Source organism: Mercenaria mercenaria, chromosome 19 (genome assembly GCF_021730395.1).
Source record: "Mercenaria mercenaria strain notata chromosome 19, MADL_Memer_1, whole genome shotgun sequence".
NCBI lineage: Eukaryota > Metazoa > Mollusca > Bivalvia > Venerida > Veneridae > Mercenaria > Mercenaria mercenaria.
The window spans coordinates 43,196,156-43,212,919 of NC_069379.1; the positions used below are offsets into that span (position 1 = coordinate 43,196,156).

Sequence of the window (16,764 nt, forward strand, 5' to 3'; positions counted from 1 at the left end):
GGAGAAAAGTTGACCTAAACATAAAACTTAACCAAGAAATCTGATATTTTGTAAGTACAAAAGGGGCCATAAATCTTGCAAAAAGCAAGATGGAGTTATGTTTCTTGCTATACAGGGTCAGCTTATGATGGTGAACAAGTATTCCAAGTTTCAAAGCAATAGCTTTGATAGTTTAGGAGAAAAGCTGACCTAAACATAAAACTTAACCAGGCAACGCCGACGCCGACGCCGACAACCGCTCAAGTGATGACAATAACTCATCATTTTTTTTCAAAAAATCAGATGAGCTAAAAATGGAAAGTAAGTCAATATCAGATTTTGCAACCCCTGAGGACTATGAATCCCACTGGCCGCATATGCAATACTCATCTTGATCTTCCTATAAGCTACCTAAAGACAAAGTTACTTTCTTTTCATAAAATCAAAATCAACTTGTGTGCAGACATTTGCTTCTTTATAATAGTACAAGGCCGGCATCTTAATGTGCTATACATGCTGCATCTTCTCCAATGTAATTACTCAGTCCAGCTGTACATAGAGACACTTTTACTCCGGGCCAAGTCAGTCCTGCCTGCTACGCATGAGTACAAAGTCTTAACCAAATTGTGAGTATGCTCTTGTAGAGTGAGGCAATTACTTGAGATGAAGAGATGATGAACCACAGTTTGATCTTAACCACAATGGTTCCATGTGCATCTCATATCTTGATTTTGACATATGCCTCAAATAGTCTTCACATAGCCTGGACACTGTTTCTCTATTTTAGAAACAGTGACCTTGACCCTACCAGCCCTATATGCAATATCCCAGCCTTTGTCTTGTTATAAGCTATATACATGTATACAGGCAAACTTTCTATTAAATAAATCCATCAAAACTATGAAAAATCAGTTTTAAGCCACAAGATCATCCTTTCTTAATTGCTTTGTTTATTTATAGTAATAGTGACCTTGACCTCCTGCCTCCTGTATGTAATATTCCAACCTTTGTCTTGCTATAAGCTATATATAGGCCAACATTCCTTTAAATTAATCAATTAAAATTGTGGAAGGTGTGTTTAAAGCAACCAGATCATTCTTCTATAATTACTGTAATTCTATTTATAGTAACAGTGACCTTGACCTCCTATCCCTTTTCCATACCCCAACCATTGTCTTACTATTTAAGCTACATATAAAATCTGACTTTCCTTTTAAAATCAAATAATTCAATCGGACCTGGTTTAAAATGTTACCTTATAATCTAGCCCAGCACTAAGAATAATATTATCTGCAGTCGGATGCCATTCAATATAAGTCACACGTCTGCCGTGACCGTGCAGATCAACTTGCCACTCAGTTAAATTGGATTTCAAACCTCCGTCTGGAATCTGCCAAACTTTTACCTGCAATATAAAAGGTAAAATATTTTAGTTTGAAATGTATACATACCAGTGTATTAACTTTGATTGGCATTTACCATCTTGATGGCCCAGTCTGTTAATTTTAGCGGTGCAGGGTAAAAATTTGGGTACCATGAAAACATTATGTTACAATCCAAGTTTTTATTGCAAAAGTGGGTGTTTTTTTATTAACTGGGGAATGGGCAGAGCAGTGATTGGGACAGAACAGACAGATACTTGGGAAAAGGGGAAACAAAACCTTGACTTAAGGGTTAATTTTTAATGGAAAACCCTTAGCATGCTGGACAAGACTGAGTCTGCCTTTGCGACCAGCTTAAATCACGATCACCCTGCACATCTATGCAGTCTGATCAAGATCTGCACTGTTTGCCATTCAGTCAGTATCTTTTTGGTCAGCACCCCTTTTAACAGTTAATGGCACTGTCCAAATTGAAAAGTCACACAAGTTCATTACAGAAATTTAGCAGGGGAAGGGTTACGCCTCAGTCACAATCAAATGCATACTTTTTAGGTGCTCTATGTTATACACCCAAATTTAAAAGTGCATGTTTATATATTCTGTCTTCAGCACTTCAGGAGTTACATATCACTACCCAGTTGCAGGTAAAACTACTATCAGGTAGCTGATGTACATATAAAACGAACACCATGCTGTCCAATAACAGAAAAAAGGCCAAAATTCAGTGTTATATTGTTTCACCTTAAAAAATGTGCTTTTTGTCTTTTCATTTTAATTAAAACCTGAACCAGCAAGACCTTTTTGTGCTGTTTAGTTTACAGGAAAATTCGTCTTCTTTCAGCTGCAAGTTATTTAAACTGTCTATGTTACCCACAACAGAAGTTATGTACTGAAGACTGACATGACCGTTTTGTTATATATTTTGCCTTTTTGCTCTTCCTCATATCAGATAATGTGATTTCATTATAAAATAATTCTTTTTTCACTGTCTTATTTGTCTCTGTGTGAACTTCAGTCTACCTTCTTCTGAAAATAATAGCATTCTTTCAGGTAGAAGTTTCTTATCTCCTCATATTTGACTCTGAACAGACAATGATAAATGCGCCAATTTTTTTGTCCTGTCCGTAGACACCTATTTTCTTTGTGAAGGATGCAATATTAGAGTTTAATCACTGTTGGTATGAAAGCTGCTAGGATAGTGTCTAAGTTGATAAACATTAGACGGAATTAAACTGGGTTATATAGATATAAATAGTTGTTGAATTGCAAAATGTCTTGTCCGTAGACACATGTCTTGTCCGTAGACACTAAAGAAACAAAGTTTTTTTGACAAATATCATTTATGAAATCATACTGGAGCTATTTATCAAGTTTCAATGATACACCACACTTAATGGTTTTACAAAATATAGAATAAATATATTTCTAATGAAACTTACTTCTTCCAAATGCAAAATGTTACCCATTTATTCTTGTGTGTACAATCTGAATCTGAGAAGTACAATGGATATAGAATATGTTTTAATCTTATACATGACTTATATAAATGTTAAAAGCTATCAAAAAAGGAATAATACATTTCTTTCTAACCCTCCCTTTGTTATGGCAAAAACAAGGCATGCAATGGAAGTGTCTACGGACAAGACATTGCACAAATACTATTCAACAGATTTTCTGTTTTCAATAAAAACCAGCACTGGACCTTAGAAATATATCAAGAGTTCTTTGAAATAAATCAAGAGACTCTGAAATGCAAAAAACCCAATCTTTTACAAGTTAGTAGTAAAACAGAAAGAATGAGAAGATAGAAGCAAAATCATTTGACATTTGGTCATATTCTAGTGGAGTATGGATCTATTGTTAGACATGGTGTGGGCTGTCCACTTTCAACTTAAACATTTTGTTATAATCCACTCAAGATGGCATATTTCTGTGCTCTTCAGGGCCAAGATATAATGGTGATTGGTTTTCAAGATTTCATTCTATTCATCTGCCTATCAATTTTTATTCTGTAACTGACTGAAATCACATAAAATTGAAGCAGTTTAAATCATCTTAAAAAAGAAATTACAAGCAATTTACTACATGATTACCGTAGTCTCCTTGCAGCTTTCTCCCTTTCAAAAATGAGAGCTATTTAGATTTGTTTGTTTTTGGGGGGTTTAATGCCCTTTTTTTAACAGAATTTCAGTTATTTAACTTAACAATTGTTAATTGTTTCTGTACTGTACAAACATGTTCTCTGCAAGTAACTGCCAACTTCCCCACATGCATCAGAGGCAGAGGTCTAGAATTTTGAAATCATAGTTTGATTTACGATTTGAGTTACTAACATTTGTTCCAGTATTTTTCCAAGAAAATAATATTAATATAGGTGATAACATGAAAAATAAGAAGTAAATGTGATAAAAAGATAGTTAAAAAACTTTGTCTCCGGTCGTACTATCTTATATAATGGAAAAAGGTCAATATTAATCAAAAATATTACTGGCTAGAAAAAGAGAATGTATCTTGGGAATTTTAAGAAAAAAGCATAATATGTAAGTCATTAGCTGACTCAAAACTAAGTGATAAAAGCTTATCACAGTGAACATTTAATTATTCTGTAAACAGGTTAAAATTCACAGGAATTTTATTTTGCAGGACTACTTAAAATATTAGTACGAGTTATGGATCTCACAGAATAAATGTCATATGAGTATTTTACAACATACAGCTATTTAAGCAGTCAGCAAGGGAGTTTGTTACATTAGTTTTCCATTTAAGACACAGTTGCAATCTTTTTAAGATGTTGTTCTGAGCTATAAGTTTAACAAGTTCTTCCTACTTTTTTAATGTTTCTACTTTAATGAACATGTTTAGATGAACTCATAGAGTTCATCATGTTAAACTTTGTGTTTATACTTTTTTACCATTTCTTGATTGATATGGTTGATAACAGCATGTAAATATATTTGCCTCAACAAAGTCTAGTCAGGTGGTTTCTTCCACCATCCAATGTCAGGAAGATTGTGGTTTATTTTGTTTAGTTGAGGTTAAAAGTTATTACAGATAAATAAACATAGTCTAAATGGTGTACATAACAGGCTGCAAGGTCAGTTCTTAAGCCCATTAAATGCATGAGCATTGATCAGAAACATCATTACTCTATCTGTCTTTTAGACAGAAATTATATTATGGTCAAATGTCTTGTCCGTAGACACCAAGCTGAAGGAGAATTTTAACAGCCTATTTCAGTGAGGATCCTTCCAAGTATCATTATTTTTAGTATATAGTGAAATATGAAAACAATTAGTCCTAATTTATGTAAGCAATAGCACAGAACTTGTCACATAATGACATTTTGATTTAGTCACAGTTGTTCAAATCCTTCAATTATTCAAAGACACATTTCGAAGACTGTCAGTTATACTTCTTTTCATAAATTTGTTTGTTATTTACTTGTTCTTGATCATTTTAAACATAAAAGTTCAACAGAACTAAAAGACTGTCTTCTAAAACCTATGTAGAAAGCACTTGGCGATGATGTCTTGTCCGTAGACTTTTTGGGTAAATTTCGGCTTTCATTTTAAAATTGCGATATCTCTGCCAAACATAGTCGTAATCACAAAAATGAGACCATTATTTAAAGAGAAATGACTGAATTTTTAGAAAATAACATATTTGAGTCGAATAAATGCATTTCAAAAGGTATGCAAAAACTGAAAGCAAGTAGTAAACAAAAATTTCTAGAATTTTGAACTTCAAAGAAGATAATAATACAAATCTTTGTGTAATTTATTAGTTTTTGGGGTTTTCTACATTACTTTTATGTACCTTATCATGTGGTAACAATTTTGTTGGGTCTTAAAGAGTTATTTGAATAAAACAGTCCTTTAAAAATGGTCATGTCTGTTTTATTTTTTCCCTGAAGATTCATCTTTATATCGAAAAAAAAATATTGTCGAACTATCAGACAGCAACAACTACCATTGTTTTTGTAGAACCAAGGTATATGGTAAATTAACATTTCAAAATAAAAGAGTTTTACAAACTTTTATTTTTGACCCCAAGTGAAACAAAAAAATGCATCTGATTGTGACTGAGGCGTTAATATGAGTGAAATTTTCTGCAGGTAAGAGGCCTATAAATGACCCCCTACTATAGAAGCAAAACAGACCTGTGACAAGACCTATAAATGGGTAAATTATCCAAGACATTGTATGGTGACTGTTGTAACAATTTGCAAAAACCTTTTGCATAGATAATCACTTTAATAAAAGTAAGGTTGCTCACCTGAAAATCAAACTACAGTGGCCGTCGGTATATTCAACTTACTGACATGTAAATATTTGAGTCATTACTTCAGTAAAGAACTTAAGCAAGGATTTTTCACAGTCTGAGTGAACTGCAAAGCTGCATGACCAACTATAAAAGTCTTAAGCCCTGGTCCACTGCTATTCAAATTCTTTTGTGTGTATGCAACCCATGATTACAATAGGAAACAGTTAATGGCCACGTGCCACACTTAAGCACGCATAACCACAGGTATTTCATATAGAAGTTTATATAAAATAGACTCTATTTTGACAGGCGCCCGTGTTCATAGTCAGGATTTTCATGCTTTTTCAGTGACAATTCAAGGTTAAAAGGTAGGACGGGAGCAGGGCTTTAACAAGATCCTACCATACTTACCGTACAATCGTCTGATCCAGACGCTATAACGTCGTCATGAAAAGGACTCCATTTAATGTCTAACACCCCACCGGCATGACCACAAACTTTTGGAGCATTTATGTCAACTCTACCAGTCTGTAAGAAAAATATTGAGTTCTATAACTGTTTCAAAAATAAGTTTATATGTCTTTTATAATTTGAAACTCTTTTTTCAGATGTTTTGTTACAGGAAATTTGTAAGCAAAATGACACCATCTAAAACATTGATTATCATCATTCTATATATTTTTAATCCTTTCATTGAATTTTGTAATGGTTTTTTGTAATTCTAAATAATAACTTGAAGCAGCCAACGGACTATACTTATATCTATTTATATTGGAGCATCAAACTGACTCTATTCTCCAACCGCTTCCTTTCAGAAATCCAATTACCAATTCTAATTATTTTCATCACAACTGATGTAAAGTTTTTATTTATTTTCGAGTTCTGTTAATAATTTCTAGAAGCCTTTGATTGGGAAAATAAGCTGATTTATATATGTATCATTTTTTATCCATTTTTTGCAAGAAAGTATTTTTAAAACAACGTTTAATTTTTATACCTTTTAAAAGTATTGAAGTTCAGATTTAAGTATTTCCATAAGAGTCTTTTAGAGTTAAATATAATTGATTCTTTGGATCTTGTCTATATGTAATTTTAATTCAAATTTCTTATAATATGTTTTTTGTAGATCCTCGATTTTCCATCTAAAAAATATATTTAGAAAAAAAATCTCAAGCAAAAAAGGATTAAAAAATAATTAAAAAAAATAATTAAAAAATAATTAAATAAATTAAAGTTTTAAATTATCTTAAGAAGAATTAAAATATTTAAGACTTATATCTTTTTCCATTAACTTTTGATATTCCACATTTTACTCGTTTGTCCTTCACAACACATTTTTATTAACCCCCGCATTAATACCAAATTCTTTAGATGCTTTGTAAGTGCTTCTATTTATTTTTTCTTCATTAGTATCACAGTCGGTTACAATAACCCTTTTTAGGCTTTGTTTCGATAATTTAGTTGGTCTGGACAATCCATAAATCTCATCATTTTCTTCTTCCGTAAAAGACAACCACAGTACCCATTCAAAAAAATAATTTTTTAAAAGAGAAGGATCTATAACAGTTTGTATTTATCAATGACAGATTTTGATATTCATCGCTAAACTAGTTGAATCAAGTTTTGATTTAATAAACCATTTACTTCTTTTAAGAACTTTCTAATGAATTTTTGTCTGGATTCATTATTTCTCCTAACGAGCTTAGATAATTTTGCATAAGCCTTCTATCTACCTTTCAATAGACCATCTATATATAATATACTTATAGAAAAAAATCTCGAAAAACACACGTAAATTTGAATACAGCTCTTTCTTCTTTTTTACTTTTTTATATCCGTAATTAAATTCCTTCATATACTTTCAAAAGGCAATTGAATATTTTTTTATTTTCTTCCTGCATTTCTAATAGTAGTGTAAAAATCTCCTGAATAACTTGTTTCTCTTCTTCTTTATTAACTTTTCCAATCCGTGCCTTTGTTATCAGAAGTTGTTTTATTTTTTGAGATGTGCTTTTAAAATAAATTTCCTTGTCGTCAAGTTTTAGGCTGTAGTAAATTTGGTAATTACTGATGGAACAGCGCCAGCAACTGCTACAAATATTGGTACTTGGAACAAACTAATGCAAGCTGAACAACCAAAGACACCTGCTGTAATATATAATCCGTACTAACTTCCACAAAATTTATAACTGTTTCTGTAAGCACAGCTAGTTTTAGTTAAGTTGAATAATTAATTGTTCTAATGTTTTCCTATTCCATAATTTAGAAATTAAATTTTTAGGGACCATTATATAATATATATTTTCAAATTAAATTTCTTTTCAAATTCATCACTAAATGGTACCCAACTATAAATTTTTTCATTGTAACCTTTCCATTTTACGAAAGCTTGTTTTTTCCTTATAGTTCTCGTCTAAATAACTTTTTCTATTCTAAAAACTTCTTGTGTAGTATGGTAAAAAGTTCTTGTTCATAAAATGAACTTGTATTATTTCATCAATTTAAAAACTTTAATATGGTAATGTTCTGGGATGTGTATTATAATTTTTATAATTCTAAATATTCCTCTGTCCAGTTTGGTGTATTTCCTTTTTCAAAAGTCTTTTAAGTTTGCTTAAACGAACTCGGATCACCATTTTAAATTTTGTTTTAACCTCTTTGGTATTATTAAATTACCATATATATTAAAAGTACACAGTACCTTTATTTAAGTTTTTACTAGCTGCGGTTGGTGTCATTTTATACTAGAATTTTTGTTTTGTATATTTAATCACAACCATATCCTGCAAATTAATCTAAATAAGTATATAGTATAATTGCAGAAAAAATTTCCACATTATTCTTTTTAAACTTCTATTAAAATCTTTCTATTACTACACTCTTTCCTTCATTAAATGTATGGTACATATTAACCTTATTTTTATTCAAAATGATTCAAACTTTTTTATTATAAAATTCCTTTTCCTTCTCTACCCAAAAAATTTACTGGTAATCGTCCTTCTAAAATTATTTTTTCAAATGCTTCAGTAACAGATTCTCCAGTTTTATTCTTTAATGGAATAACCCAAGCATATTTACTGAATATATCAATAACGGTTAACAAGTACTTTACTCCTTTATTATATTTTGAAAAAGCTTGCATGTCAACTAAATCAGCTGACCAAGTATCATCAATATCTTTAAAACAATCACTCTTCGTTTCCTAATTTTCTTTTAATTGGTTTGTGCAATTCTTCTGCTAATTCATCGCTCCATGTGATTCCGGGGTAGTAAAAGTTTGCTCTACCCCCTTTTCCCGTTTTTTGATTTTTGTCCGAGACCAAGTGTGTATTCGTTTTGATAGCTGGTTTCACAACTAAATGTTTTGCAATCTTTTCTCCAAATGTTTTTGATTTAGTTTTATTTAAATTGGAAAGCATTTGCTTATCACATGTACCCTTTTTTACACCACTGTCATAGCAAAAATCATGGTCCATACATACTGCATCCAGTTATTGACAGGGGGTCCATTATCTAGGGGATTTCCTGGCCCACAATAATTATATCCTGGAAGTGTTAAACCTTTCTTAGGTAATAAAGGTAACATTGCTTGTGAATATCTAAATTACCCCCTGTACTTTTAACACAACTTTGATTTCATTTTTCCACAAGATGAACAAGTAGCCCTTATCATTTTTCTCCCGTTTTTTGTTGTAACATAATGAGGATTTATATTATCAGTAAATCTTCTTTCTTTCAAACAATATATTTTATTCTGTAAACTCATCTATATCATATGTATTTAAAACTTTTTAGTTGGTTTTTAATTGGGTTTAAACCCTGTGGGTTTTTAATTGTCCGGCATTGGATATTTTAGAATAGGGACAAGGGGTCAGTCCGGACCAAAGACTAAATCTTTTTTTTGGTTAAACCAAAGGTTTTCATTCAGTTTAACTAAAGATTTAAAAGATTTTCAGCTTGTATCTTTGATAAAACCTTGTGGGTTTTTAATTGTCCGGCATTGGTCAGTTCGGACCGGGGACTGAATGTTAAATTAGGTGAAATAGGGCTCCGCTGCGGTATTATATACACTACTTATTTTAAAGACCGAACGCAACCTAGTGACCCACTTTTTACCTCCCCTATGAACTATCTGATAAAACAGTTATTATACAGCTACATGGTATATACTGTGTTTTCACAACTTATTTGCAAACTTATTTGGTCTAAACACAAAGTAACATATCCGGTGTTGTGCATATTTCTACATAAATCTGACATCAAAAACATTGCCTTGGTCTTAGCACTGTCGATTTATAAGCAGATATTGTTTTTCTCAGGCTTTTTTTTTTCATGTAAAACATGAAAAAATACAATCTTGGAAATATAAAAGAATACAGTTATTCTGTAGCGCGTCTTTAAGAAAGAAATAATATATAACAGAATTATGTGGTACAAAAAATTATTTAAAAGAACGAGCTTGTGATTGGTTTACTTAAAAGAACGAGCGTTGCGATTGGTTTATATCTGATATTTCTTATTCTCTTTTATATCGGAAGTAACTGAGAAACTCTTTTCTCGTATGTTTCGCTTTCGGAATAAAGGTCGAAATCAGTGCACAAAATGCCCGTTAACAGATTTACCATATCATTCAGCTAGACAATCTAATTTTCTCGAAATCAGAAAAAAAATGGATCAGCTTGTCATAAACTAGCAAAGCATAGCAACTTCATTTTCCACAATAGCCTTCATTTGTATAAATTCGTTAGGAACTTAGAAAATTGAAGTGTAATTCATTCTCCGACAAAACGGTAAAATTTACAATCATTGCCAATTTCCAAAATGAGCCAATTTCTTCAGATAAAGAATAAAAAAGTACATCAACATGACCTTTAACCTTTTCATTTATACTTTTTTCCCTCTTTTTTATTTACTTACAATCATAGGCGATGATATTCAGGATATGATATTGCAAGCAGTGTAAAATATGGATTCTTCATAGTAACACTTTGGACAAACTTGATTTTTCTCTATCTTCTATATAGCAAAACTATCAAAGAGCCATAACTGTGGCAAAAATAGTCACAACAAAAGCTTCTTATTTAGATTCACATCAAGCTTGTTCATCTGCGAAAGATTGAAGCAAATCAGGATAATAGTGTTGGAGGAGTTGGACACAAAACATTTCGGGACGGACGTACGGACAGCAGCAACTCTGATGGAAACAGTTTCATATAATAGCTGAAATATTCTAAAATATTGTCAAATTATAAGTTTATGAAGTAACACGATTACATAATATATATATGAAGTAAACATACTTAAATTCCTTCTCCGAACACATCATTGTCGACATCATATTCACCTCAATCTGAAAAGTAGTATTGTAAACTAAAGACAATTTACAATATAAGATATATTTCAGAAACTTTGCCTTGTAAAATGCGCTTACGTGGTGAATTTATTACTAAATTAAGTTTCTCACAAACTGTCTCCTTATTTCTTCAATCAAGATTTATCTTCCCGTAATTTGTATTGTCTACGACACTTACTATAAGTTAGTAATTGTTTTCGGATTTTCAAAAGATATGGCTAACGGGGTTTCTTATTTTATCTTTGTGAGAGATAAACAGAAATTAATTAATATATTAAAATCTTTACTGCAGATTTGGTAAACACGTCGGTTTTCAACTTGCGATTTATTATAAAACATTTCTATGCGGGATATGGAGAATTCGCAACTTACAACTAGTTGTATTCATCGACACGATCTCTAAGCCATTTAAGTTCCGATATACATTGTATGCTAATATAAATGATATTGCAACCTCTAGGACTATGTCCCATTTTAGCCATAGACACTTGGTGACAGAACCTCAACCCTACTCCGCCCTTGCCGCCAGTTAGTCAATATTTTTAGCATTATAACACCTACTTAGGATAGGAGAATATAAACCGGGGTTTCGTTACAATTTCAGCATATTTTCAAAATGTACTTTTTTACCATCAATGCTCTTTAAGAGATTTTATATTTCGCGCAACTTCGTTGAATAGACATGAAGATAGTTATAGAATACATGTATGATATATTCGTGGGTATTAATTGTCGCGGATTCGTGTATGGTCGAGTCAGTGTATAAAATTAACCCTTACCTAAATTTCTATAATGAACATGTCGATCTTTCAATTTTAACAGTACCATTAATTATAAAAGGGATGTCTGACTGAATATGCAGACTGGTTAAGATCTGCACTGGTCGCAAAGGCAGAATCAATCGTGTCCAGCATGATAAGGGTTAAATTATCACGAGCATGTATTATTCCTGTTCAATTTTTATTCAAAGTATTTAATCCTTGGACTCATATATACATATTTTGGGCTATATAATTTGATATATAAAAATAGCCCAAATCACAAAATTTCACGATCACGAGACTAAATGAGATCACAGTAATCTAATAGCATTTTGTAAACATCACAATTTCTAAATACTCTAATTTTATACATCAACGACGGCATATTAATCAAGAGCAAACAACTAAATCTCGGGACAGTCTTTGGAATCTTCTTCAAACAGCAAAAATCCTACGTGCGACAAAACGAATTAAAAAAACAAGTTAAGGTAGTGGGCCTGTTAGAATAATCGACATTTTCTGTTAAATTATCTTTCCGACATTCTTCGGTTATGGTTTTGTGAAACAGCAGCTTTCTGTTATGACCATAATAGCATACGAGAATACAAAGTCGCATGGAAATTGATGAGTGTCATTTCGTGGCCTCTACCTTAAATATCTAAATTCGCAATCATTAATGGCAATAACTGGTAACAAACACAGTCACAGAAAACAGATTTAAAGAAAATTGTATAAAGAAGCTCGTAAATGATCTGTTTGTCTGTAACATGGTATGCGACAAACAGTCTTTATTAGGCAATAAAACCAATTACATAGCAACAGTTTGCAGGTAGACACGCGCTTAATAAATCAAACCAGACGCTCTTTGTCTACGACGAGCTCTGTTCAAAATGCAGATGATGACACTTAAGGTAATTCTGCACGTTCTGGACAAAAACATTTTCTACTCGGATATAAACCCAGATTCTTCAAACTTCAGAATATACCTAGAAAACTCAAAAAATAAAAGAAGATAGGGTCAGGTGCTTAATGTTTTGCTAGACAATTTTGAAAAATTTGAACCTAACACAAGTTTTAATAATAGGGCTCTATGAGAAAATTACAATTTTGATATAAATTTTCACGAATATATTTTGTTTTCATGCAATGAAGATTTGAATGAAATTTCTCAGAGTCGTTAATAAACATATGGCCTATAATGTGGTGGAATGGTGAAACAAAATGTATATACCTCTTGCATGTTTTTGAGATATTTGCCTTGATTTAGCAGAAGGAGACATTTTAAGCTTACTTTAAGACATTATTTAGAATTATTTAACATGTCAGATGTTTTAATCTCGTATTTTTACATTAGGAAGGTATAATGCTGTTGTTGAATGAATTTAATTACGTTTAGCCATTAATTCATAAAATGAGTATCTATTCCTTACACCGAAACAATGCTTTATTCCACGTTTTCCTGAAAAATGACGTTACGCCAATACGTCCGGTTTATTAAACGTGCAGAACTACCTAAATCTTGGAAGCTGATACATGTAATAAACCGTCTCATAGGAGAAATAATTGGGAACAATTACCAGAGATATGTCTTTTAAGACTGGGCATTCCTTTAAATTTGAAGATCGAATTACGTAAATGAAGATCATATAAATGAAACTAATCCAATGCTTTTAATCTGACGTATACGATTGTTGATATTGATTTATTTCTCGCAATGCCCAGGCAGACAAAACAGGCAGTTGCCAATTGCTTAAACCTTTTTTGTCATTCTTATAGCTCATCCATGTTTTCCTTATAACTTACACAATAACTTAAGCCTTATTAGAGTTTAGGTAATTGTATGCTGGTTTCAGGTTTTTCTGTCTGTCCGTCTGTCCGTCTGTCCTCCCGCAGACACAATCTTGTGTGCACCAACTCTCCTCATCCCCTTGACACAATTTAGAAACTTCACACAATTTGTCAAGTGATCAGTAACAACAGTAGTTGTGCATGGTGCATGTTAGGTTCTTTCAGAAGAAAAATGTGCAGAGTTACGTGACTTTGTTTTTTGTTACTATACAATATACATAGAGCCTGCATATGCAATTTTGTGCGCGCCTAATCTTCCGAACTCGTGCACACTTTACACATGTGATACTAGTAAGTATTAACCCTTATTGTAAATGGTGCATGTTAGGCTCTTTCAGAATAAAAAAATCTGCACATTTATGGCACTTTGTTTTTGTTAATATACTATATACATACAGTCTGCATATGCAATCTTGTGCGCGCCTAATCTCCCGAACCCTTGCACACAATGTAATGAAACTTCACACAAGTGATCAGTACCAACCCTATTTGTGCGTTCTTTTAGATAAATATTCTGCAGAGTTATACAGAGTCTGTTTACATACAGTCCACACAATTATGGAACCTTGTGTGTGTCAGATTGCAATGTACTGTGTCAGTGCATGCGTGGGTACATCCATCACATTCAGTGATAGCTCTAGTTTGCGTCAGGTTTATTTTAAGGAATTATAAAATCAGTAAAGGTTAAAAATGCAAATAGATTCATTGCTTTTTATGCAACTTTGTCTTTTAGCTGAACAGTTCTCGTGAAAATTCTAACATGGTTTGATTCGTTTGTAAGTTAAATAAAAAAAAGGAAGCAAAGCGCTGTAATAATTATGAGATAAACAAAGGTTGACGCTCGACTGGTGGAGAAAATTATGACGTCATTTATGATGCCAGGTGGCCGCATGATTTCTATTTCAGGTTATAACACACTAAATAGTTTTTGTTCTTTATTCTATATAAATTTGACCTATTTCCAATGGCCGCAGCACACACCAGGACCCATTTTAAATGTCTGTAACCTACATTTTCTTGAAGATATTGACAGTGCTAAAGAAAAATCAAAAGAAAAGTAGGGGTCATGTTTGATGCAAGAAAAATAATTTCAGTCAAACACACAAAACTGCAAAATCAGCTAAAAATAAGACCCCAAATTATACTAGTGGTGTATGATCTAAGTTTCCATGAAAAATTTTGTCATGTTGTTATTTCATTATGAAAATGCTACCTACATGTCAGTCATAGATCTGTCATGAGATTTTAGCAAAAAAAATTGCAAAGAAAATAAGGAAAATAGCTCTACAGAGCAAAAAAACTGAGGACTATTTGTGTCCGCCATTATGCAACTACCATTTTTTTTTTTCGCGCCATTTTTCTATTTAGTGTCTGTATGCCTTCATTGCTACTCGTATTGGCGAAGTTCAACTTCATTATTTATTTTAATATTTCGATAAGACTGTCAGAATGAAAATTAGCAATGCTTTCTTGTGATTAACCGCATGATTTATCACAGTTCATAGGTCAAAAGTTTGAATATTTATGCCATCTTTTAATGTGCATCTGGACCCTGAATTGTGATTTACAGGACATTAAACACACCGACGGCCCTAAATTATTCTATAAGTAAAGAATGTGGTATAAAATTTAGGGTTAATCATAATGATTCTATCAATGAGCAAATGTTTTAGACTATGGTTAAATAAAAAGTAAGAAAACAAGTTTTACGAATTGATAAACATGTACACATTTAATATAATGACAGAAACAACAATAGGTGATGAAAATCAGATGTTCCGAATGATATCTTAAAATATAATTATGTTATATCTTTTTAAATTAAGAACCACTTTATGTCAAATTGCCAGCCATTATTCCAGTGTGCACATTCTTGCCAGATGGTATGGTTTATCGAACAACCTTAAAGACACATCAAAGAACAAGTGCAATCTTTTGTATTTCCGTGAAGGTAATTATACATGATTTGCATGGGAAAATTGAGACAAGCAAGTATCTAGTTACAAATTGACAGTTACATAATGTAAGGCCAAGACAATGTCTAAACATTTTATTGAAAGAATATAGCAGTATGCACAGTATTTGATGCTTTAAGTTGAGCTGACACCACCAACTGTGTCTGCATTGTAAGATAGTTACGTCTACGTTTCCGCAAGGGGTTTGACGTCAACCGCAGATAGATAGTTATACTGAAAAGAGACTGACAGAATAAGTTTGCGGAGGATTAATTTAGGGAAGCCTGAATTGTCCACCTATCCTGCCTTATACTAGTATTATCAGAATTGTTTTCACGAAAATCGTGTGAAAGGAAAGTAGGTCACTAGGTTGTGGTGGGTCTTTAAAGGTAGCAGACCTGTAATGTAAATCGAAAAAAAATTCCATTCTCCGTATGTAATTTCGGCGCATGCGCGTTATGCTTCCTTAACCTCTAAAGGATCAAAACTACGCAGCCGCACGAAAGTTTCAGAGTTCTAATGAGTGTCCACTACCTCTAGACCGAACTGGGAATAAAAACTGTTGTAAATATTTTTTGAGTTTTCCTTCCGTAAATGCTCAATTTCAGAATGATTTATTTACTCATAAAGTTATCGGAAATTGCGTCTTAAAGGTCCTCATTCAGTTTTTATTAGCTTGTAATATAGTTTTATACTCCGTAATCACGATATCACAGCGTTCCAGAAAAAGAAAAGAATGCCCGCGAATGATTCGTTAGATGAATGATAAAAATCAAGTCTGATTTTGTTGACAATGACACAGTTTTGTCCGGTAAATAATACCTTCAAAGGTTAGAGAATGTGACCTCTTTTTCATAAATGATGGTAAATAGCATTGAGATTTCTTTGCATTCCTTAATGTTCTGAATGGAAAAGTCAAGGTCAATGTCATTAGAGATATTATCTTTATAACCTGATTTTCCCTATGGTATTAATCTTGGTATGCTATTTAATTAACAGTGGATATCAGATTATCAAGATTTTCATTTTCTGTTTATATGATAAGATAAAGGCAAAAAATGAAATAGAAAAAAAATATACCAGTTTGTTCACGTTATATCCCAAGAATATTCATAATTATTATAATTATTGTAATATCATATTATAAAGTAGTGGGCCAGTAATGGCACTCGGCCATATCCGTATGATTACATCCTCCCGATATGCAGTTCGGCATTCTTCAT

At 32.2% G+C, this 16,764-nt stretch overlaps 1 protein-coding gene across 7 annotated transcripts in view; it reads right to left on the reverse strand.

Moving 5' to 3' along the window:
* The window catches only part of LOC123542122 (coronin-1B-like), a 204,828-nt gene that overhangs the window by 56,017 nt on the left and 132,047 nt on the right, over positions 1–16,764 (reverse strand). For all 7 annotated transcript variants that reach the window (XR_008368703.1, XM_053531837.1, XM_053531839.1 and 4 more), the window contains 2 exons: positions 6,036–6,152; positions 1,235–1,384 (listed from right to left, as the gene is read on the reverse strand). Coding sequence is in view for 6 of the 7 variants with exons in the window: in XM_053531837.1 (XP_053387812.1) it covers positions 1,235–1,384; positions 6,036–6,152 (267 nt within the window). In the remaining variant the exon portion in view is untranslated. The remainder of the gene's footprint in view (positions 1–1,234; positions 1,385–6,035; positions 6,153–16,764) is intronic.